The sequence below is a fragment of the Cervus elaphus genome, chromosome 20 (genome assembly GCF_910594005.1).
Source record: "Cervus elaphus chromosome 20, mCerEla1.1, whole genome shotgun sequence".
In the NCBI taxonomy this organism is placed as follows: domain Eukaryota; kingdom Metazoa; phylum Chordata; class Mammalia; order Artiodactyla; family Cervidae; genus Cervus; species Cervus elaphus.
Window position 1 is genome coordinate 109,674,077 of NC_057834.1, and position 27,688 is coordinate 109,701,764.

A 27,688-nucleotide genomic window follows, 5' to 3' on the forward strand; every position below is an offset into this window, starting at 1 on the left:
TACCAAACTCCCAATCCTTACCCCCACCCCCCTCCCTTGGCAACCACAAGTCTGCTGTACACTTTTAAACTCGTTAATTCTCCTAAATATGCTGTAAAGTAGGTATTTTAATCCCACTTTTTCAAGGGGAGACTGAGGCTTTGAGAGGTTGAGTAGCTTCCTCAACGCTGTACCGCTGTTAAGAGCTGGGACCAAACCCACACTGCTTCCCCTGTGCTTTTCCACCAAAGAATCTGTGTAATTACAGCACAGCCACACATCAAACAAATATGACGACCTCCAGTTTTTCATTAATTAGAATTTTAGCCCTAATTTGAAATATAAACATTATGGAAGCAGGAAAAATTTTAATGTATTTAAATAAGTGATTTTAATTTTCTTAATTTACTCAGTTGTGTGGTCTGTTATTCTGCCTTGGGCATGCATTACTTGTGTAATAAAAGTAAAACATATTTTCTGTTTTCATCAAATGCACAGAATTCTAAATGACCAAAGTATGTTAGTTCTACCAGCACCTCGGTTTAACCAGCCCTAGGGGGTGATAATCTATTTCTATCCACTGGCTCCATCTGGGTTCAGAGCGAGCTTGCTCTTTGAGAATTTGTCTAAAATCATCACTTACAAAGTTTCTGTCTTTAAACAGAAAAGTTGCATACCTGTCCTCAGTGTCAAATTTTAAAGTCTGACGTTGCAGTGTCTCAGTAGTGTTACTGAACCAAACTTGGGTCCTACTGACACCAGGTTGTGGTGAAGGAAAGAGCAGAGTTTATTGCAGGGCGCCAAGCAAGGAGCCCAGGGCTGCTAGTACTCAAAACACCCAAACTCCCCAGTGGGTTTCAGGAAGGCGTTTTAAAGGTCAGGTGAGGGAAGGGAGTTACAGGGTGTGTGATCAGCTTGTACACAGCTCTCTGGTTAATCATTTGGTAACAGGATGGTGTCACAGTATCATTCCTTAGGCATCAGTAGGTCTGGGCGCTACATGCTCATGGGCATCAAGTAGTTAATTTCTTCAATTTGTTGGGGGTTTTAGCATCTGCAGAACAGCTCAGGAAATGTGTATCAGATCCTATTATCTAGGTACTTCCAGAAGATATGAGGCAGGAGCCTGTTCTGGGAAGGCCCCACAGGATCCTGCTCAGTTACAATGTGACGCCAGAGGAACCCACTAACCAGTCATCTGATGAAGAGAGAGAACCTTTTAAAATAAAACTGGACTTTTCAATATAAGAGGTTCTTGAATGCAGACATATCTGTAGTTGGCAGGGCTTCTTTTGTGCCCTGTCGGGATCTCTAGGGGGCAGTCTAGTGTACTAGGAAGAACTGGCTTTGGGAAGCAGGGAACTGGGATAGAGTTCTGACTCTGTCACCAGCTACCTTTAGCTAAGGGGTAGCGAGCTTAGAGGCACTTGCCCTCTTTGAGACTCTGTTTCCCCAGTTGATAAAGTAGGAGAATAAGTTCTCCCTAAATCATGTGTAGGCATGAGAATGAAACAAGATCACAAGGAGACTGTAAAGAAGAGGTTTCATCCCAGGTCACACACTGCATCCACAGCCATTAAGCCACCTTGTCAATTCCTTTCCTTCTCTGAGCCTCAGTTTACTTATCTATGAAATGAGCAAATAAGATCAAAGTTTCTCGTGGGCATGGCCCTTTTCTGTTCTTTGCAACTAGTGCCTCAGCACAGGACTGTTAGAGAAGCATGCTACCTCGCTTTACAGAGCAACAAGACTTAGAAGTGCTGTGCGTGCGTATGTGTGTGTATGTATGTATAGTTTTGGTAACATTTCTCAAGCAAGGTCTCTGTGAATGGGGGCTTACATACAGTATCTTCTTATGTCTCATAGCTACCCCAAGTAGCTCAAGTCATAATTTCCACTTTACAGATGAGGAAAGAGAGTGTCACAGACATAATGTATGTTGCCCAGGCTTACAGAGCTAGCAAGAGGTAGAACCTCCCACTTGCTGACTTCTGTACATAAATAAATAAATCCAAGGGCTCTTTTCAGTTCAGAATATCCTTGATGATAAGTTTTAACAGTAGAATCTATATAGGTTTCAAGTCAGTATCTAAAAGTTACCCTTGTGTTAACAGTTCTGACATCCAGGGTCTTCCCCTCTGTCCATAATTAATAGGAAGAACCATTTAAGGGAATGACTGTTTTGTTGCTCTCTGTCGGAAGGGCCTCTGGTCATCTCTTTGTCTTGTCTTGCCAGTCCCCTGGGTCTCATTTCGCTTAACAAGAAATAAGCTCTTGGGCCTGAAGATAGGCTGTGCTTTTAGGGAGCTGCTATTGGGAGCCTCAACATTTTTTTAGGGCCTACAAGTGTCCCATATTTATTCTTCCTGAGTAGACTTCAATGTTTCTTATACTTTGGCTTGGTCATGGTAGCCTCCGATTTTATTTTATTTTATTTATCCTCTGTTTTCTGGAACGAGAGGGCCTAAGGTTTTAACTGTTTTGCGACCTCAGGTGAAGTACCTAACTTTTGTGTCTCAATTTCCTGGGCTACAGAATATAGATACTGTAGTCTCTGCTTCTAAAAGTGGTATGAAGATGTAAAGCAACCAGGACAGGACTTTGGTACATAGTAGGTTTTGTGTAAATGTTAGTTCCTTTCACTTGCTAATGCCATCAATATCAGACGCTGCTTGAGACGTCTTACGATGATGTATTAAGTGAAGTAGAACATGACTTGCTCACCTTATCTTGTCAGAGAGCCCAGTGGAAAGCTGCAGCCTCACTTGACTTTGCTATTTATGACTCCAGCACAAGGGAGGGAGAGACCCTTGAGTAAATGTCACCTCTCTTTGAGGATCAGAAGTCTTATTTTCAAAACTGGATTAATAATAATAATAATTGTCTTTCTATTTGCATGCCTCAGAAAAAAATTATTAGTTGTCTCTTTTAAAACAGCACAGAACCCCACAGTACAATGCGTTTTTACCCACCACTTAATTCTGACCCTTCCAACAACTCGATGAGATGAGTACAGTTGTAATAACTACCATTTTAAATGTAAGATATTTAAGTCCTTCATACTTAAGTGATGGGCCCACGGCCAGAGCCTCTGATTTTAAAACCTAGTGTTCCTTCAGACTTTAGCAAGCTTCTAGCATCAGCGAGATCGCAGCTTGCCAAGGGCACATTCTCCAAGTTTGTTCATTCAAAAATCATTTTTAATTACCCAAGATTTGTTACACATTGTTATTTTAAAATGACATGTCTCTAATCCTATGTCACCCAGCCGTCAACCTGCCCCTCCACACTATTAATATATCACTGCACTGAAAGTGTCTTCTGTATGGATGGTCCTTAATGTATAGTTTTTAGAGTAATTTCATTTATTCATTCAATAAATAGTTACGTATGGAGCACCAGCCTGTGCTGGGTGCATCGGGATGTAATAGTGACATACAGCCTGGTCCCCACCTACAAGGCGTTTGTATGGAACTCCTTTGATACTCATGACAACCGGATGAGGAAACAGGTTCAGAGAACAGTGACTTATCCAGGGTCATCCAGCCTGTGGCAGAGCCAGGATTAGGAACCAAACCTTCCACCTCATTTTGGTCCAGGACTGTTATCACTCTATACAACATCATATTACTGAAATGGTCCACAGATGGGACACACCAGTTAGGGGAAGATGAGAGCCAAGACCAAGGCACTGTCTGGCCTTCATCCTTTTAGTGTTTCTGCTGGTTTTTCTGTCTTTAGCACATATGTGGTAAATGTGTGATGCTTAGAAGTTTCTTATTTAACCAGTATTTACAGATGGGGAAACAAAGGTAATAAAACATCTACTGAGCCCTCAGCAGGCTTATAGATCAGTCGGAATTCAGAGTGACTAGGAAGCTTGTGGTTTGACAACCACTTTGTAAGATAAAGCTCCTTTTACACCCTCCTTCAGTAGCCTGATGACTTTTCCATTTCCCCCAGCGAGACAAGGAGCACTGATAAGTCAGGGGCCACGTTCATCTTATTCACCACATTGTCCTAGGGAAAGCACAGTCACAACACTTAATAGGTTCTTGGTAACTTTTATTTCTTAATGAAAGGATGCACCAGATGTTATGAGTACAGAGGAATGCTCCACCAGTACTCTGGTGGTGCTCCCAACATGATGTCTTAGCTGAAATAATTCTTAAAACACAAACAGGCAGGTTGATATCTCACCCATGGGACAGCCAAGCAGAAAAGCTTTTTCAATTATGCACAGTTTGGGTTTCTCCATCCTACTGCTTCTCCTCCATTTGCAGGCATAATTGAGAGTCAGCTGCGGTTCAACTTGCTAAGTGCCCATAGTGAGCAGTGAATTGCAGGGAACAGGAAAACACTGTTCATTTTGCTCAGGCAAGGGTGAGCTGCTAGTAAAAATAAAAGTGAGGGCTTGTAATTTATTGGCCCTTGTTAACAAGGACTCTGGAGGCATTCTTAGAGGGTCCCTTTTGGAGGAAGCTTACTTATCAGGAGCAAAGAAATTACATTCTTCATGGGCTGCCTGCAAACTAAAGTTTGCAGGAGTAATTCTGAAAGTGCGTCTTCTGCACAGCCATGCTCACTCAAAGTCCTGTTGTTTTGCAAGGATGTGCACGAGCTTCCAGGAGTATAGAACGGATGTCAGAGGACAAGAAGCACCCAAATCTACTGTGGGAATGGTGGAAACAGGGGGGAGCTGCAGCTGTCTGTATGATGCAGTAGTTCAAGGCAGACTGTGCAGGCTGATGCTCCTGGCTTCCCACTCACAGAGATTAAATGAGGATGTATGTGAACATAAATGTTTAGAATAATGCCTGGCACATAGAAAATGCTCTGGCAGTGTTAGCTTTTATACCATTAGTGATAAATGTCTTGTTCCATAGCCAGAATGAGCTACCTTTGACTCTGATCACTTAACTAGCTATGAAACTTTGGGCAAATTTCCCTAACACCTCTGAGCCTCACTGTCTACTACTTAAAGTGGAGATTTTAATACCAACTTCTCAGGGTTGGTGTAAAGATTTTAAGGTAAGCGAGAGTGAAATGGCGAAGGGACTCAAGGAATAAGCTCAAATTCTTCTCTAAACTGGTCCAAGCTTAAAAGATACTTTTTCTTAACTATTCTCCATGCTCCTCGATGATTACTTACGTAACAGACCCCTACTGAATGACTACTGGCTCTTGTGGGCTGTGCCTGCTTTTAAGGGGCTCCCTGTCTGATCAAAGATAGACCAGTTATCAGGCAGAAAACCACTACTGGCTGATCCCTCCCATGGAGGGTTTGAGTTAAGCTTTGCTACTTGCTGAGGATGAACTAGTGACAGAAACTGGAATGTTTCAGAGCAAGGCCCCTGATAGACTCATTTGAAAAGTATTCCACAAGTCCATTGTTATTCATATGTATTTGAGTACATATTTACATAATGTATCAATGGCAAAAGATGGTATCATTCTAACACTTCACAGTATGATGGTGCTGAGTAGACTTTTAATATTTACTCTCCTTTCTCTTTAAGCAAGAAGCAGAGCTGAAGTTCCCATTTCAGTGAGACTCAGAGGAGCTAAGTGACTTGCTTAGAGCTTGACAGTTATCATGTGGCCCAGTAAGGCTAGATGGATGAGGAAGAGAAGAGAGGGAGCAAAGAAGTTACAGAGAAGTGTTAGAAAACCATCAGAGAGGTTTTGGCTTCTAGTCGCATGTTTTTCCTGCCATGGATGGACCCTTTTCTTAAAGAAAAACCTTTGGTGATTATCAGATAGTATGTGAGTGATCCCAACAGAAGCTGTATTTTGTCTTAGAACCTTGATATTTGTTGTATTTTAAATAACTTGGACCTCAAATCAGCATGGAGTACTTCAAGCTCAGCTGCAAACTGTTTTTAACAACTTTAGGCAACTCCTAGCACCTCCCTGGCATCATTTTTGTCTTTGGTGAGATGATTATTTTTTTCACCTCATGATCTCTGAGGTCTCTGCCTTTTGCTTCCTCTGCTGTGGTACTGTGAGGAGTCCAGTGGCAGAGACATCCTGCAAACCTTTGTGGAGTGATTCACACCCCCTCTCCTCCTCCAGCTTGCCTGAGAGAAGGAGCCTGGCCTGACACTTTTATGATACCAGCAGCTCCTTCTTCTGCTGGAAGTTGGCCCCTCAGGCCTCAGGGCTGAGTTCACACACACTTAGCCAGTGGAAGGAGAGCCTGGTTGCTTTGTTCTTCAAAATCAGAGTACCGGAGTGTTTTGACTGTGTTGAATTTGATTTTTTCGTAGGTTCCCACCAGCCAAAAGAAGGAAGGTGTTTATGATGTGCCAAAAAGTCAACCTGTAAGTGTAAGTATATCTCCTCTCTTCTGCTGGATCCTCACAACCTAGCTTTATACCGAGGCTTGGTCTGCAATCCAAGGAAGGGAGTCCATAATTTGCTCTTATGGATACAGATCACCACCTGTATGGCTTTGCTGGGGAAAGTGTGCTGGGGACTCCTCAGTGGGTCAGGGGAAGGGGGTTAGAGGTGGAAATGATGGGGCTGAGTCTGCTTGAAGGTCTGGCTCCCTGAGTGGTAATCTGCTGAATCATGAAAACTCCTATGTCCAAGGGATTCAGAGTCTCAGGTATTTTATGGAAAAAGTCTCCAGCCAAAGATTCCATGATGCCTGGTTAAGCAGAGGCAGTTCTTGGTTCTGGGAAGAGAGTTGTTCACTCAATTTGAAAGTGGTCAAGAAGCTTCAGAGAGACAGAACAAGGGCTGGCCAGAGCCTTTGGAGTGTGTTAAAGAGTCCAGTCAGTGATCAGCACGCTATAGAAAAGGCCATGTGTTGTAGGCTTGCAGAGAACCCAGGGGGCCCGCTGCACCTGGACCCCATCTGCTAGGGGGACTCCTGGAAGTCTGAGATACAGAGGAAAATGCTCAGTTGTGCCACTGCTAGGCTCAGAACCATGTTTGAGACCTTCAGTTGCACTCCAAAGGCACCCTCTACCTAACCCAGGCAGCCCTGGGGAGCCAGTGCATGCGTTGCATGGGGGGACCTGTGACTTTGCCTCAGCTTGTATAGAAAGAGCTGGGGTGTTTAGTCTCTGTTGACCTCATTCAACCATGGGTGGAGGGAGCACCGGTTTTGAAGTCATACTGACCCTCAAGAACCTAGCTCTTGTCCTAACGGAGCTGTTGTGAGGCTAAATGACCTTATCTGGAACACTGTTATCAGTCCTGGACCCCACACCATGAGAGACATAGAGACAGTCCTGTATGTTTCAAGGTAAGATTCATCATGGGGCTTCAAACCCAATTTGGTGAATGAGTAGCAGAAGGACCTGAAAACCTTTGGCCTGGAGAAATGAAATGATGACTATGGAGGTGGGCATACCTAGGGCCATTAAATGGAAGAAGGATTATACTGTTCTGTATCTGCCAACTCTTGGAACTGAGACAAGGGGATGGCACTACAAGAAAGCCAGTTCTAACTCCAACTAAGGGTGATCTGCTGATGGTCAGAACTGCTCAAGGGTGGAACTCTGGCACCTCAGAGGGTAAGCTCCCCATCTCTGGAGTTGTACAAGCAGAGCCTTGAAGATCACCTGTCGGAAAGGTGATGGGATGAAAGTGGGGGGAGGGGCGGGGATTTAGACATTGAATGGCCAGAGGGGCAAGCCTTTGATACCCTTTCCAAACCTGAGTTTCTGGATTCCTCCAACCAGGAGTCTTTCTGGTCCCTTCTTTTCCTCCCCTGGCTCCACTCCCCTTTCTCCTAGTGAACTTTCTTTCTGATTCATTTCCATTTCTCTACCCACTCTGCAGTATCTCAAAGCCATCCTATCCCACCTAAATATGGCTTCCAAAACTCAATGCATGTTAGTTTTAGTGAGAAGACATATCTGAACACCAGCCCCTTTAAAAAACACTGAGTGTAGAAACAAAGTAGAAGGCAGGCAGTGTAGTGCCACTCGGAAAAAAGCAGTTTTTCTCTCAGAGGCCTTTGCATTTAATCAAGCCTGCTTGTCACCAAGACACCAGTCTGCTCTTCGTGTTTCAATTTGGTCCAGCCCCCATCACACAGCGCCCTCCAATTCAATTTGTGCCTAAATTGCCTTACTTGCCCCTAAAAGGCTTAGATATGTGAGGAAACATGCTCCATTTGCTGCCTTGGTTTTTGTGAAATTATTAACCAGTCTGGCCACACCACCTCCATGCTTAGTAGCTCCAAAAAAAGAAAAAAGAAAATCCAGACTTCTCAACCTGACATACACAGCACTCGGGTCCCAGCCTCTGCTGTATCTTTGACCTGCCTCATCCTGGTCCAGCTCCACTGGACTCCACAGTTTCCGGTAGCAGTCCTACCCTTCCCCAACCTCCCTGCAGCCCTCCCACAACATCCGGCCTTGTGTTTCGGGGAGTCTTTTTTAATTCTTCCAACAGTATCAGCACGTCGCCCCTGCATTTGTGCCTCCACACCTGTCATTCCTCTAGGAGTAGACCACATGGTGTTGGAATCCTTCTTCCTCAGGAGCTTCTATGAGCTTCCCGAGGTCCTTGTGTTACCAGAAGCAAGCCCAGGGCCTGGTTCGTAGCAGCCAGACACAACACGGCTGCACGAAGGATAGTTAATAAATATATGAATGCTTCTTCCTTGTAGAAGGGATTTATGAGAATTCTTGCTATTTTTTAAATGGGAGTTTCCTGTTTCTCTGATTAACAATAGTCATTGAGGACGTATGCTCTGGTTTTGCTTAGAAAATGTCGGGGCTGCCTGAATGCAGTGTCTTCCAATCCATTGTTACCACAGACTCTCAGAAGCATCGGATGGTGATCATGGCTTTTCCATGAACTATCTCAGTATTTTTAAAACTCTGAGAGCAGGAGAAAGTGGAAAGCATAGTCTCAAGTTAGAGGCAGATGGATGCACCTGGAATCTCAACTCCTGTCTATCCTTACTGTCCATAAGGCTTCTGATAGGTCTCACTGCCTCTGAGGCACAGTGTTCTCATCTTCCAAAAGGAGTTACCGATGCTAACTTGCAAGGTGATTTTGAGGATAAAATAGTCTGTGTATTGGGAAGTTGTTCCCACTTGCCTAAACCTCCCAGGGATGTCTTATGTACCCTGTGTCCCACTTGCTCTGACATCTTCCCCTGCTCCAGGCTTTCCCCCAAAGCCCTTCCTCTCTGCCAAGTGCCTTTCCCCAGGATATATCTATGCTCTGAGAATCCCTACCATACTGTCGCTGTTAACACCTTCACCACCTGCTCCTGACCCAGAAACACAAACCAAAGACAACCAGGCATCTTCCAAGGGAGTCTGGGGGCTCCTACAAGTTTCCCACAAGAAGGGAGATTGCCCAGTGGTCTGTTAGTCTGGGGACCACCTGGTTTCTTCTTCCTTGGGACAGATCTGTACAGAATCCTAATAAAGGACTCAGCTTGGGGCTGTCGTTGAGGAAAACCACCAACCAGACCAGATATATACAACCACCTGATCTTCAGAGTCAGATCTGGGTATGGCTCTCATCTGGCCACTTATTAAGGGTCCTTGAGTAGCTTTTTGCATCTCTAAGCTTCAATGTCATCATCTGTACAAAGAAAGTAATGTCTTTCTTGTAGCTTTGTTTGGCAGATCAAAGGAAAGATTTATGTAAAACCTTTAATAGCAGACATGGAGTCTATTAATGAGAACATTTCCACTTGTTGCCGAAACAAGCAATGCACCAGCCAACAGTTCTCACAGAGCTGAGGATTGCCAAGTATTCTAAGTGACAGCCACCCCCACCAGGAAGCCTTCCTTACCCCAGAGTAATCAGCCTCTCTGGGATACCTCTGTCCTTCTCTTTGTGATGATCATAAGGGATTATTTTCTCTTAATGTATCCACTGAGCCGTTGGACCTTGGGTTCCTTAAAAGCCTGACCTTGGGGTTAATGATAGCACCTACCTTAGAGTTTTTGCTAGTGGCTAAATGAGGTTAAATATGTGAAGGAGCACAGGATTTGGTGCACAGTGAGGATTCAGTAGCTGTGACCTGTTATTATGCTATTTGTTTCCTGTTCTTTTCTGTGAACTCCTTGAGGACAAGAATTACTTTTAATCATCACTATCCAACCCCCCCCCCCAAAAAAAAATTCATCACTATCCATAAGGAAACCTTTCTTGGGATTTCTATTCTTGAAATTTTGCTGGTAGACTCATTCCCCAGAAAGAAACATGTGTCCACATTTAAGTTTTTGTAGGCCTTGAAGCCAACGAGATCCCTTGATCTCAGTTCTAGAACCTCTGTTCTAAAGCCTCAGTCAGTGGCTCATCATCACTCTTTCATGGTCAGAGAGACACTCAGTAAGTGGCAAATTTGGCATATTAGAGATTTCAGAGGTTTAAGGAAGCAGAAGTCGGAATTCATTGTGTTTGTTACATTGTTCCCAGGTAGCATTAGTGGTAAAGAACCTGCCTGACAGTACAGGAGATGTAAGAGATGCTGGTTCAGTCCTTGGGTTGGAACAATCCCCTGGAGATGGGCATAGCAACAGCTCCAGTTATTTTTGCCTAGAGAATCCCATGGACAGAAGAACCTGGCAGTCCATAGGGTCACAAAGAGTCGGGCAGGACTGAAGTGACTTAGCATGCACACATGCATGCAGGTTCAGACAGAAAGCCAATTCTGTGTTTTTACTCCCTCACATTCACCTTCCCTGGTGGCTCAGATGGTAAAGAATATGCCTGAAATGCAGGAGACTGGGGTTCAACCCCTGGATCTGGAAGATCCTTTGGAGTAGGAAATGGCCACCAGTATTCCTGCCTGGAAAATCCCATGGACAGAAGAGCCTTACGGTCTACAGTCCATGGGGTTGCAAAGAGTCAGACACAACTGAGCGACTAACACTTCCACTTTCACATTTGCTCATCCCTGTCCTAGTTGAACATCCTCCTTGTCCCATAAACTTAGGGTGCTCAGCTGTACTGGCCCTGTTCCTGTTCTGCTCTCGTAAATAACACGTTAGGATGCTTTTGTTTGCTTATTTTACTTTGCAACTATAAGGTCACCTTCTTCCAGCAGATTTATTCTTGAGGTCATGCTTTGCTTCTCTCCATCATTTCCTGGGAATCTGAGCCCAGATAAGGATTAATCCCACTCACTCCTAGAAATATACATTCCATCCCTTCCTGGTCAAGGAAGTCGGAAGCTTTGTACAAGGTCTGATCTCTGTATCTTAAACAGGTGGGTCTGTTTCTATGTCAAGGTCTCTGAAACCTGGTGGCATAAATGCTTGCTGCCAGGAAATGTTAGATGGCTAGAGAGTTAGGAGGGTTTCAGGAAAGAAGGTACAACTTGGGCAAAGCCCTGAAGGATGAGCAGGGTTTGAACAGGCAAAAGCAACATGGAAGCACCTCTGGGCAAATCACTGGGGTCCTGGTTCCTGAGTCCAAATTGCCTCTAAGTGGCAACACTCAGACCTGGTTAATTTCTCATTGGTTTCCTTCTCAAAGAGGTGGGCTAGACAGGTAGTCTCCCTCTCTGCCAGCTGATGGTGCTGTCATGTTCTTTAGACAAATACTCTGGCCTCTTTGGAGATGTCAAAAATGTACATTCCTAAGTGGGGAGGAAAGTGTCTGCATTCATTATTTAGTGCCTTTTGCACTCTGTTAGCCTTTGGACATGGTCTAGTTTCACAGCGAGGCATTCACCGGCTGCTGAAGGGCCCATTCCAGACCCTTTTATGCCCCACAGCACTGAACTTGGTTGAGATTCGCCATGAAGGTCAACAGTTTCAACGACAGGAAATATTCCATACTCTTCTCCCCGACGCTCACCCTCTCATGTAATATTCTTACAGCTGAATAAGATCTTTTATCCTTCACCTTATAATTGCCCAGTTTAAAAGCTTTTTATGTAGTTGTATTAGACGTAAAATACTTTCTAATTATTAGTAATAATGAGTCAGTGATTACTAGCTGAACTTTTTTTGGCCTTCAAAAGAAATTCTGGGAAGTTTGGTGTAGTGGTAAATAGGAAGGACATAGGTTGTCAAATGGATGCTTTGGTCTCGACATTAATTTCCTTTTGGTGTAACATGGATTCAGAAATTGAAAGGAATGATAAGACCTCCTTGAGATTCTCTCTTCCCTTTGTCAGCCTCTGACTTTCTGAGACTCCTTTTCTTGGGCTGCAAAGTGGAAAGGATGACCGTCTGCTAGTGATACTTCAGGGCTTTCATGAGACTCACACATCAACATGAAGCATTATCTGTGATGCTCAGGGGTCACTTTTATGAGTTGCTGGGGAAGTTAAGATTGAAGGATGGTATGTATTTGTTACCTCTACTGATTTTATGTGCTGTTGCATGATTAAGAGAGGGTCTTCCCTGGTGACTCAGACAGTGAAAACTCAGCCTGGAATGTGGGAGACCAGGTTCAGTCCCTGGGTTGGGAAGATCCCCTGGAGAAGGGAATGGCTACCCACTCCAGTATTCTTAACTGGAGAATTCTGTGGACAGAGGAGCTTGGCAGGATACAGTCTGTGGGGTCACAAAATGTTGGACATGATTGAGCGACCAGCCCTTTCACCTGATTAAGAGAATGGTCTACTCTGAAATGCCCATCAATAAGTTGTAGCCTTGCCAGTGAAGTTAGTGCTCTGGATACGAAGAAGTTTACCACGTATTGTAATCAGATCACCTCACTAAGCAAGCACTGGCCCAGAGTAGGTGCTTAGAAATCTGTTCCTCCTTAATTTCTTCCTATAGAACTTGAAATCAAGGCTCTAGACCAGTGTGTATCCTTAAGGCTCTAGACCAGTCTGTATCCTGTATCCAGTTTATCAGGCTGGATGAAACTGATAAACATCTCAACGATCAGATTTGAAGTCCAGGGTTCCATTCGGTTTCTTTTATGATACTGGGACAGTAGCCATATGTACCGGATCTAGGGCTATCATAGCTGTGTGAAAGCAGAAAGACCCCACTGAGCGTCTCTGCCCCAGACAGCCTAGGCTCTGGTCTTGGCTGATCTTCAGTAACCACAAACCTGCTAGGTGGGTGCCATTTACATATAAGGAGCCTGAGGCTTTAAGAGGTCACAAAACTCACAAAGCCAGAATTTGAACCCTGTGTTGTTCTGATTCAGGTACCCACACAATTCCACTAAAACATGCTGCCGTCAAGTTTCCAGAAAATGCAAAGTCCTCCACCTCCTAATCCTCAACCTGTCAGGATCAGTACTTGGAACTCAGTTCCCAGCTCTTGACTCCTCATTGCTTTTGAGTTTTTATGAACACTCAGAGCTCAGGAGTCCTGAGGCTCTGTGCCTGGCTGTGAACACCTCTCTCCTTCTCTAGACCCTCACTCTGCCTGGCACACTGCTTTCCACATCCTGCTGTTGAAAAGAAATTTTCGAATCCCAGAGAACAAATCTTAATGTAAGCAGCCTACCTCTGAAATTCAGAAACCTGCTTGTTTTACTGCCCCTACCTCCTACACTCCAAACTCCTTGGTGTTTTTCTATGAGACCCCTGTCCCCCAGCAGTCAGCCTCTGGATGGCTTTCCTTGCCCCAGATGCATTTCCATTTTCCTGTTGCAGATGTTGGAAGAGGCAATCCATTCATGGGAAGAATTGCAAGAGTTCTCTGGACAATTGTTTCCTGCACCCCCAGTTCCCATAATTCACAGCAAATAAATTTTCATTCACAATTTAGCAGTTGGTTTTTCCTTTAGTTTGAAATCTGAATCAAGATGTTGCATAATTGGATTAAGTCTAGTCTGAGCGTTTGTCAGTTTCACTTCCTCATTAAGCACCATGTTGTAGAGAAATTATAATGATCACAACACAGTGAACATAGGTGTCACAAGAAAGGAGATCATCTCAAAGTGAGAAAAAGGGATCTGAATCTGCATATTCCCACAAATGAAACAGAAGCTTGCCTCTTCTGACGTTTCTTGAGTAGACTTTCTTTTAGCTGTACATAAACTTTTTCCTAGGATAGAATCCTAAATTTCTATAATCATAAAGTTAATAGGAATATTAAAAGATGCTGTCTCATTTAACCTGCCCACCAAAGCAGAAATCCTCCAAGGCTTCTGCTAAGTGCAAATAAGCATTCCTGACTCTTGGGCTTCAGCTCACATACCTGCAGTGACAGACATTCATTTCTTTTGTAATCCCAGACCTCTGATTGCTACAAAACCCTTCTCTCCTTGGAGTTCCCTTACAACTTCTATTCATTTCATTCTATTTTTATTTCATTCTACTTTATTTCACTTCATTCTTTTCTATTCATCCTATTCTTTCATTCATCCATTTGACAAATAGTTACTGAGAATCTCCTAACTTCCATACAGTGTTCTATTCCATAGAGATATAAAGATGAATAAGACCAGCAGCTTAAGAAAGTTAATGGTCTCAAAAAGAAGATAGACATATAAAAGTAATCCCAATCAATATAATCAAGGCTGTAAGAGGCTGTGTACAGGAGGCCTTGGGGGCAGTGGAGAGGCAGTAAACTTTGCCTGAGGGAGTTTAGTGAGGTCTTTACCTACGGGATACAGTTTGGATAGTTTGTTAAAGACTGTGGGAATTTGGCACTGGAAAAAGTGTGGAACACTATACAGGAAGAGGAAATTGAGTGTTTAAAGGCACTGAAATGTGGAGAAGCCTCGGGTATCCCAGGGGCTGATGAGCAGTCTGGGATGACAGGACCACAGCATGCCCTCTTGGGAAAGGAGACAGGGATACCAAGGGGAGGGAAGGAAAGGGTCTGAAGTGACGCCGAGAACCTGGGAATCTGGATCACTTTCAGGTGGTGGAGTGACACTATTGGAGGCATTTTTCAGCATCACTCTGGCGTATGGCAGGTGGCTCAGCAGGTGGGGAGGTTGTTACGTAGCTAATGGAGGTATCTATGCATCTACATCAGGATGGAATCAGGAACACAGAGTCCATACCAGGCAGTTTAATAAAGAGACATGAACATGGGGAACTAGTTACAAAGGTGTTCAGTTCAGTTCAGTTCAGTGGCTCAGTCGTGTCCGACTCTTTGCAACCCCATGGACTGCAGCACGCCAGGCCTCCCTGTCCATCACCAACTCCCAAAGTTTACTCAGACTCATGCCCATTGAGTCAGTGATGCCATCAAACCATCATCCTCTGTCATCCCCTTCTCTTCTCACCTTCAATCTTCCCCAGCATCAGGGTCTTCTCAAATGAGTCAGCTCTTCGCAACAGGTGGCCAAAGTATTGGAGTTTCAGCTTCAACATCAGTCCTTCCAATGAACAGTCAGGACTGATTTCCTTTAGGATGGACTGGTTGGATCTCCTTGCAGTCCAAGGGACTCTCAAGAGTCTTCTCCAACACCACAGTTCAAAAGCATCAATTCTTTGGCGCTCAGCTTTCTTTATAGTCCAACTTACAACCACACATGACTACTGGAAAAACAATAGCCTTGACTAGACGGACCTTTGTTGGCAAAGTAACGTCTCTACTTCTTAATATGCTTTCTATGTTGGTCATAGCTTTTCTTTCAAGGATCAAGCGTCTTTTAATTTCATGGCTGTAGTCGCCATCTGCAGTGATTTTGGAGTCCAGAAAAATAAAGTCTACCACGGTTTCTCCATCTATTTGCAATGAAGTGATGGGACTGGATGCCATGATCTTTGTTTCCTGAATGTTGAGCTTTACGTCAACTTTTTCACTCTCCTCTTTTACTTTCATCAAGAGGCTCTTTAGTTCTTCTTCACTTTCTGCCATAAGGGTGGTGTCATCTGCATATCTGAGGTTATTGATAAAGGTGTTAAAAAAAAAAATAGGCAACAGTGGGGCAACCCAGATGAGTCTTGGCTGGAAGTTGCTACTAGAGTTACCCCTTGAACTCAACGGACAAAGGAAGGCAGTGGTGTTGGCAGAGCCCAGGAGTTGGGGTCACCAGCAAGCACTGGGACCACAGAGGGAGCTGCCCATCAGGAGGTGAGACCTCATGGAGAGGTTTGTCTGGTAGAAACCAGGGAGAAACTCACCCACTGCAAGAACTCACTCAGCCATATGTACACAGGTATCTCCTCCCTCTTGGGCCTCCCTCACACCCCCACCCCCGTTTCCTACCCATCAGGTTCATCCCAGAGCACCGAGCCGAGCTCCCTGCGCCATCCAGCAGATCCCCACTACCGTGTCACACATGGTAGGGTGTATATGTCAATCCTAACTTCCCAGTTTGTCCTACCCTTCCCTTTTTCCCCTGTGTGCACGTGTCCATTCTCTATGTCTGCATCTCTATTCCTGCCCTGGAAACTGGTCCCTCTGTACCATTTTTCTAGATTCCACATGTATGCATTGAAGTTTGAAGCAATTCAGAGCTTTATTCTTCTTAACTGTGTGAATCTAGGCAAAGTACTGTATCTTTCAGATTCTTTTAGTGACCAGTTAACAATGTGGGGAGAGATACCTCCCTGGGTCCCTGGAAGGATTAAATTAGAAAACAGATGTGATCTCTGTTGTGTTTGCCCAGAGTAGGTATTCAGTACTTGGTAGACAGCATGGGAGTACACTTAAAAAGGTGAGCCTTGCAGACGGACTCCTTAATGCTTGAAAATTTTCTACCTCTATTCCAGCTGTGTGACCTTGGGTGGGTTATTTAACCTTCTCTGAGCCTCAGTGTATTTGCTTATGAGAATAATGATTGCAGTACCTACCTTCTGAGAACTTGAATAAGGTAATGCATGTGAAGCATTTAGAACAGTACCTGGCATATAGAAAGTTCTACTCAATAAATGTTAGCCATAGTTGTTATTATGAGCTGTTCTATGAACAAAGGGCTGTATTTCAAGAAATATGATGATGAGTAAGACCTGGCTTAACCACTAGGGTGCTTTTAGGGTCCTGAGAGCACTGGGGGGAAGGATAAGAGGCTGGAACGTTTTCAGTTCTCCTTGCTCAAGCAATAATGCTAACAAGACCAAGCTTAAATGGGGTGGGGCTGAGCCTGCAGAGGAGTGCCAGGGCTGTGGGGTGAAGATTACAAACAGTTGTGATACCAAATGTTGAGCACCCTTACCAAGCAAGGGACTGGAGAAGGCACAACGTACTATGTCAAGGCATTCTCAAATTACCCTGAGATGTACATCTCTTCTCTACATGAAGGCTACTGGGGATCAGAGAAGTTAAACCAGCACAGCTAGAAGAGGCCTCACTAAGGATCTAATCCAGCTCTCTCTGACCCTGAAGGTAGGGTGACCTAGTTTATCATCCAAACTGGGTCACTTTTAAAGGGAAAGGGGGACTGCTATTAATAATTATGTCAGGACAATAGGTAGGAACGGGAGTGATCTTAGGTGGTCCAGGGTGCAGGTCCGCCCTACCCACACACAGGAAATGCTCTTCCCACTGGGTCCAGCTGTCGCTTAAACCAGACCACAGTGAGATTTCAAACAGAAAGTGGGAGCTCTCTATCCGCTTTGTTCCTGAAACTCTTTGCCAGTCATACTACCTATTCTAAAACAAAGACAGTACTGCCCCCAAGATACAGGTGCCCCAATGCATGCCTGCTCCTTCAGTGGGCATAAATCCGATTCCTTGGAGCTCTCTGACGTGGGAAGAAAATGGGATTCCAGGGTATCTGTTAACTGCTGCTGCTGCTGCAAGCCTTTCCTTATCCCTCTAATATAGATCATTAACATCCATAGGACCTTAACTACAGCATCTCTAATGAGCAGAGCTGTGATATACAGTTTCCCCATAAATATCCATTGAGGCTGACACTCATTCTCTCCCAGTACAGTAATTCAGTGTTTCTGGATAAATCATCGTGCTAAGGCTCTTTCTTTCTCCCTAAATGCTGTTATTAGTGGTTGCAGAAGAATAATGAATGAATTCTAGTTGTAAAAAAGGGGAAAGAGATGAATAAATGGTCACAGAGAATAAGAAAATATAGACCAGTGACAGTCCCAACCCAAACTGTGTGAAGCCTGTTTTTGCAATGACTTAGAAAGGAGGCAAGAAACAAGTATTTGCAGAGTATTTACTGGGGGCCAGGGAGTACATACAGCACTTGGCAAGCTGCATCCAGATCAGTGATTCCCGAATACCACATTGCCAAACAGTCATTGGTGACACCTTTTTTTTTTGGCCGTGTGGCATGTGGGAACTTAGTTCTCTGACCAGGGATCGAACCCGTGCCCTGCCCCCTGAATTAGAAGGTGAAGTCTTAACTGCTGAGTTGCCCGGGAAGTCCCTGGTGACACTTTTTTGAAAACAGAACTTTCTGGGCCCTCACCCCTATAGATGTGCTTTTGTAAGGGTTGCATGTGTTTATATATAAAGAGAGATTGATAAAGTTCCCCCAATGGATTCCAACGCTTCACATTTATCTAGTTTAATTAACTTGCCAACTATTATTTTCTCTATTTTGTGGATGAGAAGAGTGAGGTTTAGCTGCTAAAGGGAGAGGGAAGTAAAGTCTGATGATGCAGGAGTCTCTTGCATCTCCACTTGTGCACAAGGAACGGCTCGTGTTAAGGGAACATTGACTGTCACTTTTTACCCCACCTTCTCCCGTCTCCACCTCTCATTTTTCTGTCTGTCACAGAGATCTGTCAGTATGTCATCACATTTCTTTCCAGCAGCTTAGCTGCTGCCTTATCTTCTGTATTACTCCTCTTTCCCACCATCCCATGCCGTCAACCCAATAGTCTGGTTTTTCCTCTTTTCCTGTATTTGTAATCTCATAGCTTCGTCTCTTTGTCTTTAGGTTGTTGTTTACACGGTCACCTTGAAAGTCCTAGCCCCTTACCCCATCATGATTTTAGAGATAACACTTGCCGTGTGATCAGGCCATGGTCCTCCAGAGAGGATGCGGTGGACCTCGTGGGGTGGGCTTCTGAACTGCCCCTCTCCCCAGTGGCTGCTCCTTCCAAACCCTTTACTTTGACCCTCATCGTAAAACACACGTTGTCTTACCCATTTGTTCTCCTCGCCCTAGAGTACTGGTTAAGAACATGTACTTAAAGCTCACCCACTTTGGCAAACATCCTAGCTCTGCCATTTACTAGCTGTGTGACCTTGAGCAAGGTCATTGACCCTTCTGTGCCTCAGTTCCCTCCTCTGAAAGTGAGGACAACAATAGCACCTACATTTGCCATGGTAATTAAGTGAGTTATTATATGAACACACCTTAGAGTGGTGTCTGGTTCATGGAGAGGAACGTTCATCCAAGCGTCAGCTATTATGATTATCATCATGCTTGACCCCTGCTTGGCCAAGAATGCATGAGGTCTTGATATTACTATTTAGCCCCTTCCTTCTTCTTTAGACCAGAATGGACTGTTTGGGGGTGTGTTCTATAGATAGAGTCAGTATTTCTTATAATGCCTGGATGTCAAGGTGTGGAAGAGAGAGGGATCAAGAGGAGCTTGTATATTTAGGAACTTTATGGATCTATCAAAACAAGGACTAATGATGTCAATCACTTGTGACTGAACCAGAAATATCAATTAAATCAAAAAGGTCTTTCATAGAACAGATATAGCAAGGATGTAGCTAAAGAGGGTTTCTACTTGTGGGATCTGTATGGAATCTCACCGAATTTGCCATCCTCTGGCCCTGGCTCCATGGTCTTCAGAGATGGGTGGCCCAGCATCAGAGAACAGGAGGAAAAGAGACCAGAGCACAGACATCAAAGTGACAAACATAGTGTTCCCTCGTCCCTGTAGAGATACGTACAAAGTGTCCCTTTTGTTTTAATATTATAGTTTCTGCAGTACTGGAAGGTACCTCCTAAAATTAGCCACTGGTCACTAGGCATTTTTCTATTCAAGCATTCTTTCCGTCCTCCTTCTACAAATATAGTCTAGTGTCCATCATGTATCACACATAGACACGTGTGCTGTATAAGTCAGACCAGGTCCTGCCCCTTGCCCAGCTCAAGTTTCACAGGAGAAGGCTGCCAACGATCTAGTAGACAGACTTAACAGTGCCTGCGGCTGCTGCTGCTGCTGCTAAGTCACTTCAGTCATGCCCGTCTCTGTGCAACCCCATAGAGGACAGCCCACCAGGCTCTTCTGTCCCTGGGATTCTGCAGGCAGGAATACTGGAGTGGGTTGCCATTTCCTTCTCCGGAGCATGCATGCTAAGTCACTTCAGTCATGTCCGACTCTGTGCAACCCTATGGAGCCCACCAGGCCCCTCTGTCCACGGGATTCTCCAGGCAAGAATACTGGAGTGGGTTGCCATTTCCTTCTCCAAACAGTGCATGAGTGCTGGCCAGCAAACCAAACAGAAAACGTGACAAGAGCTGGGAGCTAGGATTGTATTTAAGTAAATAGTCAGAGGAGGTCTGTAGGGACGTGACACCTGAGCCAAGTCTGAGTTATGAGAAGAAACTAGCCTGATGGAGAGGGGGATCAGGACAGGGAAAGGCAGGGTCAAAGGCCTGGGACAGAAATGTTCTAGGGGTCCAGGGGGAACAGAGAGAAGGCTGATGTTGGCCAGAGCTTGGTGGGAAGGGGAGAGTGGTGGAAGATGGGTTCAGACTCAGAGGCAGTGGACAGTGGTATGGACAGTGGTATAGACAGCGGTAAGGAGTTTGAATTTTATTGCAGGTGTAATGGAAGTCAGTGGAGGGTGTTCATCGGAAGTGAACTTGATCTGACATTTAAAAAATATCACTCTGGCTGCTATGTAGGAGATGAACTTAAGGGAGAAAGTGTTAAAAGCAACAGTCCAGGCAAAAGAGGATGCCACCAAGAAGAGGGAGGGGCAGGCAGAGGTGGGGTATGTCCTGGAAATAGAGTCAGCATTTCTTAAAGAATGATTGGATGTCAGGGTGTGGAAGAGATAGGGTTAGAAGATAACTTTTACCTTTGAGGATTTGAGTATCCAGGCCTGAATTGGTAGCCTTTGTAGAAATCAGAAGACAAGGAATGGACAGACTTTAGGAGATCAAAAATTCTTTAAACAAGTTAAGTTTCAGAGTCTGAACAGTATGGGATACAATCATTTCATCACTTGCTGGGAAGGAGGGTAAGCCCAGGCACTGGCTGGACTTTGAGTGGTGAGGAATGTCAGAGATTGACTGCTACCCTTGAGCCACTGATGGATGTCACTAATGGAATGGTCTTGAATTCAGAAGAAAATGCCATCCAGGTATTAGAAGAGCTAGAAGAAGAGCATATTCCTGTTCTTATGACTTCTTCTGGAACATCTCCCTGGTATTTCTTTGACGTTAGAACTGGAGTTATTTACTCTGATTGCAAAGTCTCATTCAGTCAAATGACAGTGGATATGACATCCTTTCTGGAGTTTACAATAGCAAACGCCATGTCTCAGTGAGTTAGTGTGTGTGTGTGTGTGTGTGTGTGTGTGTGCGTGTGCATGCACACCCGAACATGCTGAGCATTTGAAAACACCATATGGACCACCATACCCTCTGCCTTGTAAATCATACTATCATCAAGTTTCTTTCTGTTCAGTTTTCTATTCTCTTGTATAAACAAGTGCCTCCACTTACTCATTCTGTGTTGTTGTTTTTTTTTTTTTTTTTAATCTGTCAATTCAGTGAGTTTCCTTTTGTGTGCTAGCCAAATGGGGTATTTAGATGTTAGGAATATGAAGAATAAAGTACAGCTTCCCATGCAAGGAAGTTGGTGTCATGAGGTGATAGTCTGTAGTAGAGAAGAGAGAAAGTAATCAACCATTACAGCATATGTGATGCCCAGAGGAGGATCATCTAACCCTTTCTAAGGGCTTGGGACAGATGACTAGACCCAAGTCTCCAGGGTCTCCTGATGAACGAGGATGGGAAGGGCAGCCAATCATGAGGAGTGGCTTATACCAATGCCTGAGAGAGTAAGAAATATAATATACTGAGAGACCTGTTAAGAGAGCAAGTGAACTCATGACACAGAGTTACAAACTATTTATAGGTTGGACAATCAATCTGAGACAATTGTATATAATGCTCTTGCAAATGTCTTCTAACTCCAACCTGTAGGCTGCCTTCAAAGTCTAGTTTACTGGTGAACATCACCTCCCTTGATACTCAGAGCTCTATGAAGGAGTCATTTTCCTCAGTGTCTTACGTATGAGCAAGCTCCTTAGGGCCTTAGTTTCCTGTTGTAAATTGTGAGCCAGGTTTCTCTGCTCTGACTTCTTGTCTCCTCTTAGTTTGTTCACCCATGCGGGGAGTTGTGATGGAAATAAAGGAACTAGACTAGGAGTTGGGAACTTGGGATTTCATCCCAGCTCTGCTGCTAACATTATCATGATTTTGAAAATCTTAAAGACCTCAGTTTCTTCATCTGAACAATATATAGGGTTGAGTTGGGTTAGAGATGTTTATAACTCTTCTAGTTCTACTTCCCTGCCATCCTGCAATTCATAAAACTGCCCAAAGCATCATAAAATACCATCATACTCTGAAAGGATACTTCACTGTATTATTGACTTAATATTTAACCCACTAATAGAGATCTTGGGCTTCCCTGGTGGCTTAGTCAGTAAAGAATCCACCTGCAATGAGGAAGACGTGGGTTCAATCCCTGGGTAGGGAAGATCCCCTGGAGGAAGGCATGGAAACCCACTCCAGTATTCTTGCCTGGAGAATCCCCATGGAGAGAGGAGCCTGGTGGGCTGCAGTCCACGGGGTTACAAAGAGTCGGACACGGCTGAGCGACTAAGCCCAGCACAGCACAGTGGAGACCGGACTGTGTCTCAGGCACTTTGCTCACTAAGCTATTACCTCGAATCTTATTTAGGGAAGTCCTGTCTTAGAAGGTAGATCGTCCCTTAATTCTGCGATAAAGAAAATTCAAGAGATGGGTAAACTAGTCAAATTCCAGCTGCATGGAAACAGAATTCTTGTTTTGGTCACTTACAGAGGAGTTGGCTTCAGTCCTGCAGCAGCGAAAATGGTCCGTGGGCTGTGAAAATGCTCAGCGCCGTGCCCCTGCCATCACTGTCCCCATGCTCTCACCAGAATGGGCTTCCTCCCACTTCCCTCACTTGATGGTTGCAGCTCAGAGGAGGGACAGCATTCCGGTCTTCACAATACTGGCCCAGCGCCTTTCTCCGAGTACGCATTCAGGAAAGGTTTATTAATTATGAAATGAATGCCTAAGATGTAAAATCTGCATTCTTCCAGAGAAGAAAAGGAAAAAACATTGAGCAGGGAACGGCTGTCGGAGCAGCAGGCAAAGCCCTCCGTGACTATTTTTTCCTTTGCTGTGACATCTCTCCATTTGTGATTTCCTCTGATTTGCTCTGCCTTCAGCCTGAGCCTCTGCTGCTCTTGCTTGATTTCAGCTCCATCCAATATTTCTTGTTACCGTTTGGGTGCCATCTGGACCGCGGGAGTAGCCTCTCTAAGAGAGACACAGCCACAGAGAAGGAGCTGACTGCCTGTCTGAGCATCCCCCTGCCCTCCTCCCCAGGAGTGTGCTGAGAGCCTGTCATCCTGCTGACAGGAGCCGATTTCACTTGCCTGTGATTCTCATTCACCCCTTTTCAGAGCACTGAACTAGTGCCAAATCTTGTTAGGAGTTTTTGAAAAATCCTTTGAGTTTTTGCTAATGTGGAACTAGAATAATAGATTTTTTTTAAGGAGATGAGATCAAGAAAGAGAGAGTGAAAAACAAGTAACTATAGGCTTCAGGAGATGATTTCCCTGTGACTTCTCGTTGTCACTGTACGTTTAGACCTGGGCAGGTGTGTTTATTCTGTTGACAACCAGCAAAGTAGCCAAGCCATCTTGCAGCCTGCCCCTCACCCCACAGAGGAGCCACAGCAAGGAAGGGGCCCTGTATTCTAAAATCCTCATGGTCACACATCAGAGCTTTGGAATGAGGTCATGGGTTGGGACCAGGATCTAGAGCCCAGGAAGCTTCCATGAGTATCAGAGCATAAAGTCATCTCCAGGGCTTCTAGAGAAGCTCCGTGGTAGGCTGGTGTTTTCAGCGTTTATCCTCAATTCCCAACACTGCCACATCTGGAGCTATCACCATATTAACAACTATATCATCATCTCTTTATAATCACTGCCTCATGACAATAGTATTGAAACTATCAAAATCCCCAGCATTACAGATGCCACTGTCTGAACATGTCTGACCCACCAGAATGGGGTCAGTTACCACTGGTAGTAACCACTGGTGTGAATCATGTCGTTACCCTGAACTATGTATTGCAAGCTTCATGTGAATCGTCTCATCTATGACACCGATCGTATGATCATTGCCTGGCTTCTTCTAAGGGCAAGGATTGTATCTTAGCATAATTGCTCAGTGAATAGATATGGAGGGACTGAGCGACAGGTTAGGACAGCCTTAGGACAACCATCTGTCCTAAGTGGGGGTGTTCCCACTGCCACCACCCCAAGCTCTGGGTGCTTTCATTTCCTGAGATCAAACTTACTTAGCGCTTAGTATCTTAGCGCAACTCACAGCCTGCAAAGTGCACCTCCAATCCCATCTTTAAGTGTATTTTTCAAGAAAATAAGAGATGTGTTTTAGAAGATATGGGCCTGAAAGCATAGAGTCGCCCACTGGAGGTCTGAACTTGATGTGAGGAAGGCAGTGGAGAAAAGAAGGGTATGGGGTAGATGCCATGAATGATGTGGCTGATGGACTTCACAGTGGTCCAGCCTTGCTAGTGTTAAGCTTTGGGTAAAATGTGCAGAAGCAGGAACCTGCCATGACCAGTGTCCGCCCTGTGAAGATCATGTCACACCTTCAGCTTCTCTTCCGAGTGACTTTGTTCCTTCCCTGGCCTAGTGTTTCCCAAATTTTGCCATAGCCTGGAACCTGCCTATACTCACGTACCAAGCGTATAATCCCATGGCTTTCCTTTCTTCTTCCCTTCCTTTCTTTCCTCCTCTTCTCTCTCTTCCTTTCCCCTCTCCTCCCTCTCTTTCTCCTCTTCCCTTGCTATCTCTTCCTCCTCCCTTCTTCCCCCCAGCTCCTCTCTTCCCCCCTCCCACCTTCCTTTCCTTTCTGTACTTTTGGAAAGGGAACTGACATCCTTTGAGATGTTACTCTATCAGGTGCTGTGCTAATTCTTTTCATGTGTATAAACCTTCTCACCACTTCTCAGCAATTGCATGTTATAAGCATTATTTTCCCTGTTTTTTCTGAAGAGAAAACTGAAGCTCAGAGTAAGGAAGGAATCCATCCAAGAATATACCAGTGATGAAGTGGAAGTTCAAACTGAAAGCTGTTTCTGGAGTATAGTCTATTTACAATGTCGGGTTAGTCTCAGGTGTACAACAAAGTGAATCGGTTATATGTATGCATGTGTCCATTCTTTTTCAGATTCTTTTCCCATTTAAGTTATTACACAATATTGAGTAGCATTTCCCCTCTATGCAGTAGGTCTTTGTTGGGATTATTTTATATATACTAGCGTGTACTAATCGCAAAGTCCTAGTTTATCCCTTACCTCCCCCTTTCCCCTTTGGTAACCAAAAGTTTGTTTTCAAAGTCTATGAGTCAGTTTCCATTTGGTAAATAAGTTCATTTGTGTACTTTTTTAGATTGCATGTGTAAGTGATATCATATGATATTTGTCTTTGTCTAACTTATATCAGTATGATAATCTCTAGGTCCATCCATGTTGCTGAAAATGGCATTATTCTTTTATGGCTGAGTAATATTCCATTATATAAATGTACCACATCTTCTTTACCCACTCATCTGTCAGTGGACATTTACTCCCATGTCTTGTGAAAGCCACTGTTTCTAACATTTGTCTTCCCAGTGCCCCTGGCCTGTCCCTACTAAAATCATCAAGTTTCTCACTTTAAAAGCATGCACATAGGTTTCCTTGGCCTGAGATTAAAGTTGGGAAGTTGAAGACTCCAGATTTAGGGTCCTTAGCCACAGGTGCCCCTGTTCATTCACATTAGCCCAGTTTGGTCAACTTAGTCCCCTACTCTTCATGAAAGGAGTCTACCTTTCTCTTACATGCCCCTGAATAAAACACCAGCAAATTCCTCCTACGTCTAGTCAGCGTCCTGACTCTCTTCTTGCATGTTAAGAAAGGCCATTTCAACATCAATATCTACTGATACATGAATGGATAAAGAATAGTGGTATATACACACAATGGAATATTATATAGTCCTAAAAAAGAAGCCTGTCCTTGCTTACATAGCATCTTGGCTGAACCTTGAGGACATCATGCTGCATGAAATAAACCAAACACAGAGAGACAGATACTGCAGGATACTGCTTATATGAGGTCCATAAAGTAGTCAAACACATATAAGCAGAGAATAGAATGGTAGTTGCCAGAGGCTGGGGAAGGGAATTGGGGAGATGCTATTTAGTTGGTATTAAGTTTGTTGTGCAAGAAGATTAACGCCTAGAGATCGTGCCCCTAATAATACTGTATTGTACACTTGAAAATTTGTTAAAAAGATTGATCTCATGTAGTGTTCTTACCACAATTAAAAAATGGAGAGAAATGGGGGCTGTCTTAAACCAACTTCATTTTTAGAAAGTTGTATATAAGTATTTCATTGTCCCAGGGATTAGCAGACATGTTACACTTGGGGTACACTTCAAGGGAAGATGTAACTCATTATTAGATCTAAGCATTTCCCTCCACCCTGTAGCTGTCTAGACAACCTTGGGGCCCTCCTAAAGTGTTAATTGGCAGGAGAGCTGTTAATTGCTGAAATACAGCCCAGCTTTGAGTAGAGCCAACTTCTCAGTCACTACAGGGACAGAGCCACAAAGCCATATCCTCTATTAGATCAAGGCATTGAGTCCCACAAAACCACTGAGCCCCAGATCTCAGTAGGCTGGGACATTTTGGCCTTTAAAGGGAGTTCCATTCTGTTGGAATGATGATAAGGCCCCATGGATTTCCACCTGAAGTTCATTAAAGGATTGTTAGCCTCCTTTAAAAAAAAGAAAAACCCACCAATATTTGGCTCTGGCTTAGCCCAGGCAATGACAAAACCTACATCCAGAAGAAGGCTGTGGTTTTTGCAAACTGAATTTGATTCATGGCTATCTAGACATAGCAAAGAATTCAGTGCTCCCATAGAACCTTTCTCATCAACACAAAGGTAGGATATTCTTTAAACGAATAGAAGAGACTATATAAGGAAGGAATATGTCTGGTATTTAGAAAGCATCTAAATCAGGCAGCTGAAGTTTTTTGTTTGTTTGTTTTAATGTCTGTTATCTAGAGCTTTGCTGTCCAATACAGTAGCCACTGGTCACATGTGGCTATTTACAATGAAGCTAATTAAAAGTAAATAAAAGTGCAACTTATTAGTCATACAAGCCATAGTTGAAGTGCTCAATAGCCATGTGCAGCCACTGGCTACCAAATTAGAAGTACAGGTGTAGGACTTTCCATCATCACAGAAAGTTCTGTCGGACAGGGGTGCTCATGAGAGAAATCATTTATTAACATCACATTTTCTACTCCCCATCTCAACTTCACCCGCTACTTAGTTCGTCAGTTGCAGTTTCTGCTGTTTTCTCTGCCAAGAAGTGGGAAAGTGACTGTTTACTCTTGGCTAAAGGTGATAGAGAGCATAAACGCCTAGATACCCCAGAGGGAATTAGTCTTCATTAGCATGTTATCTTCATGGTTAAATCACTCACCAGGGAAAGGCACACAATTCAAATGCTTGGAATCACTAGGTGCGTTAATAGTACCCACCTTGGTGCACTTACAAATCACTTAAGTTAATCCGTTTCTCCTGAGCCTTCTAAATGGATAATTGAATTCATTCTTTT

The 27,688-nt window shown here is 44.1% G+C and overlaps 1 protein-coding gene across 2 annotated transcripts in view; it reads left to right on the plus strand.

Annotated features, from left to right (window-relative positions):
- The window catches only part of DAB1 (DAB adaptor protein 1), a 451,733-nt gene that overhangs the window by 382,735 nt on the left and 41,310 nt on the right, over positions 1-27,688 (plus strand). For both annotated transcript variants that reach the window (XM_043877907.1, XM_043877908.1), the window contains one exon: positions 6,249-6,308. In XM_043877907.1, coding sequence (XP_043733842.1) covers positions 6,249-6,308 — 60 coding nt within the window. The remainder of the gene's footprint in view (positions 1-6,248; positions 6,309-27,688) is intronic.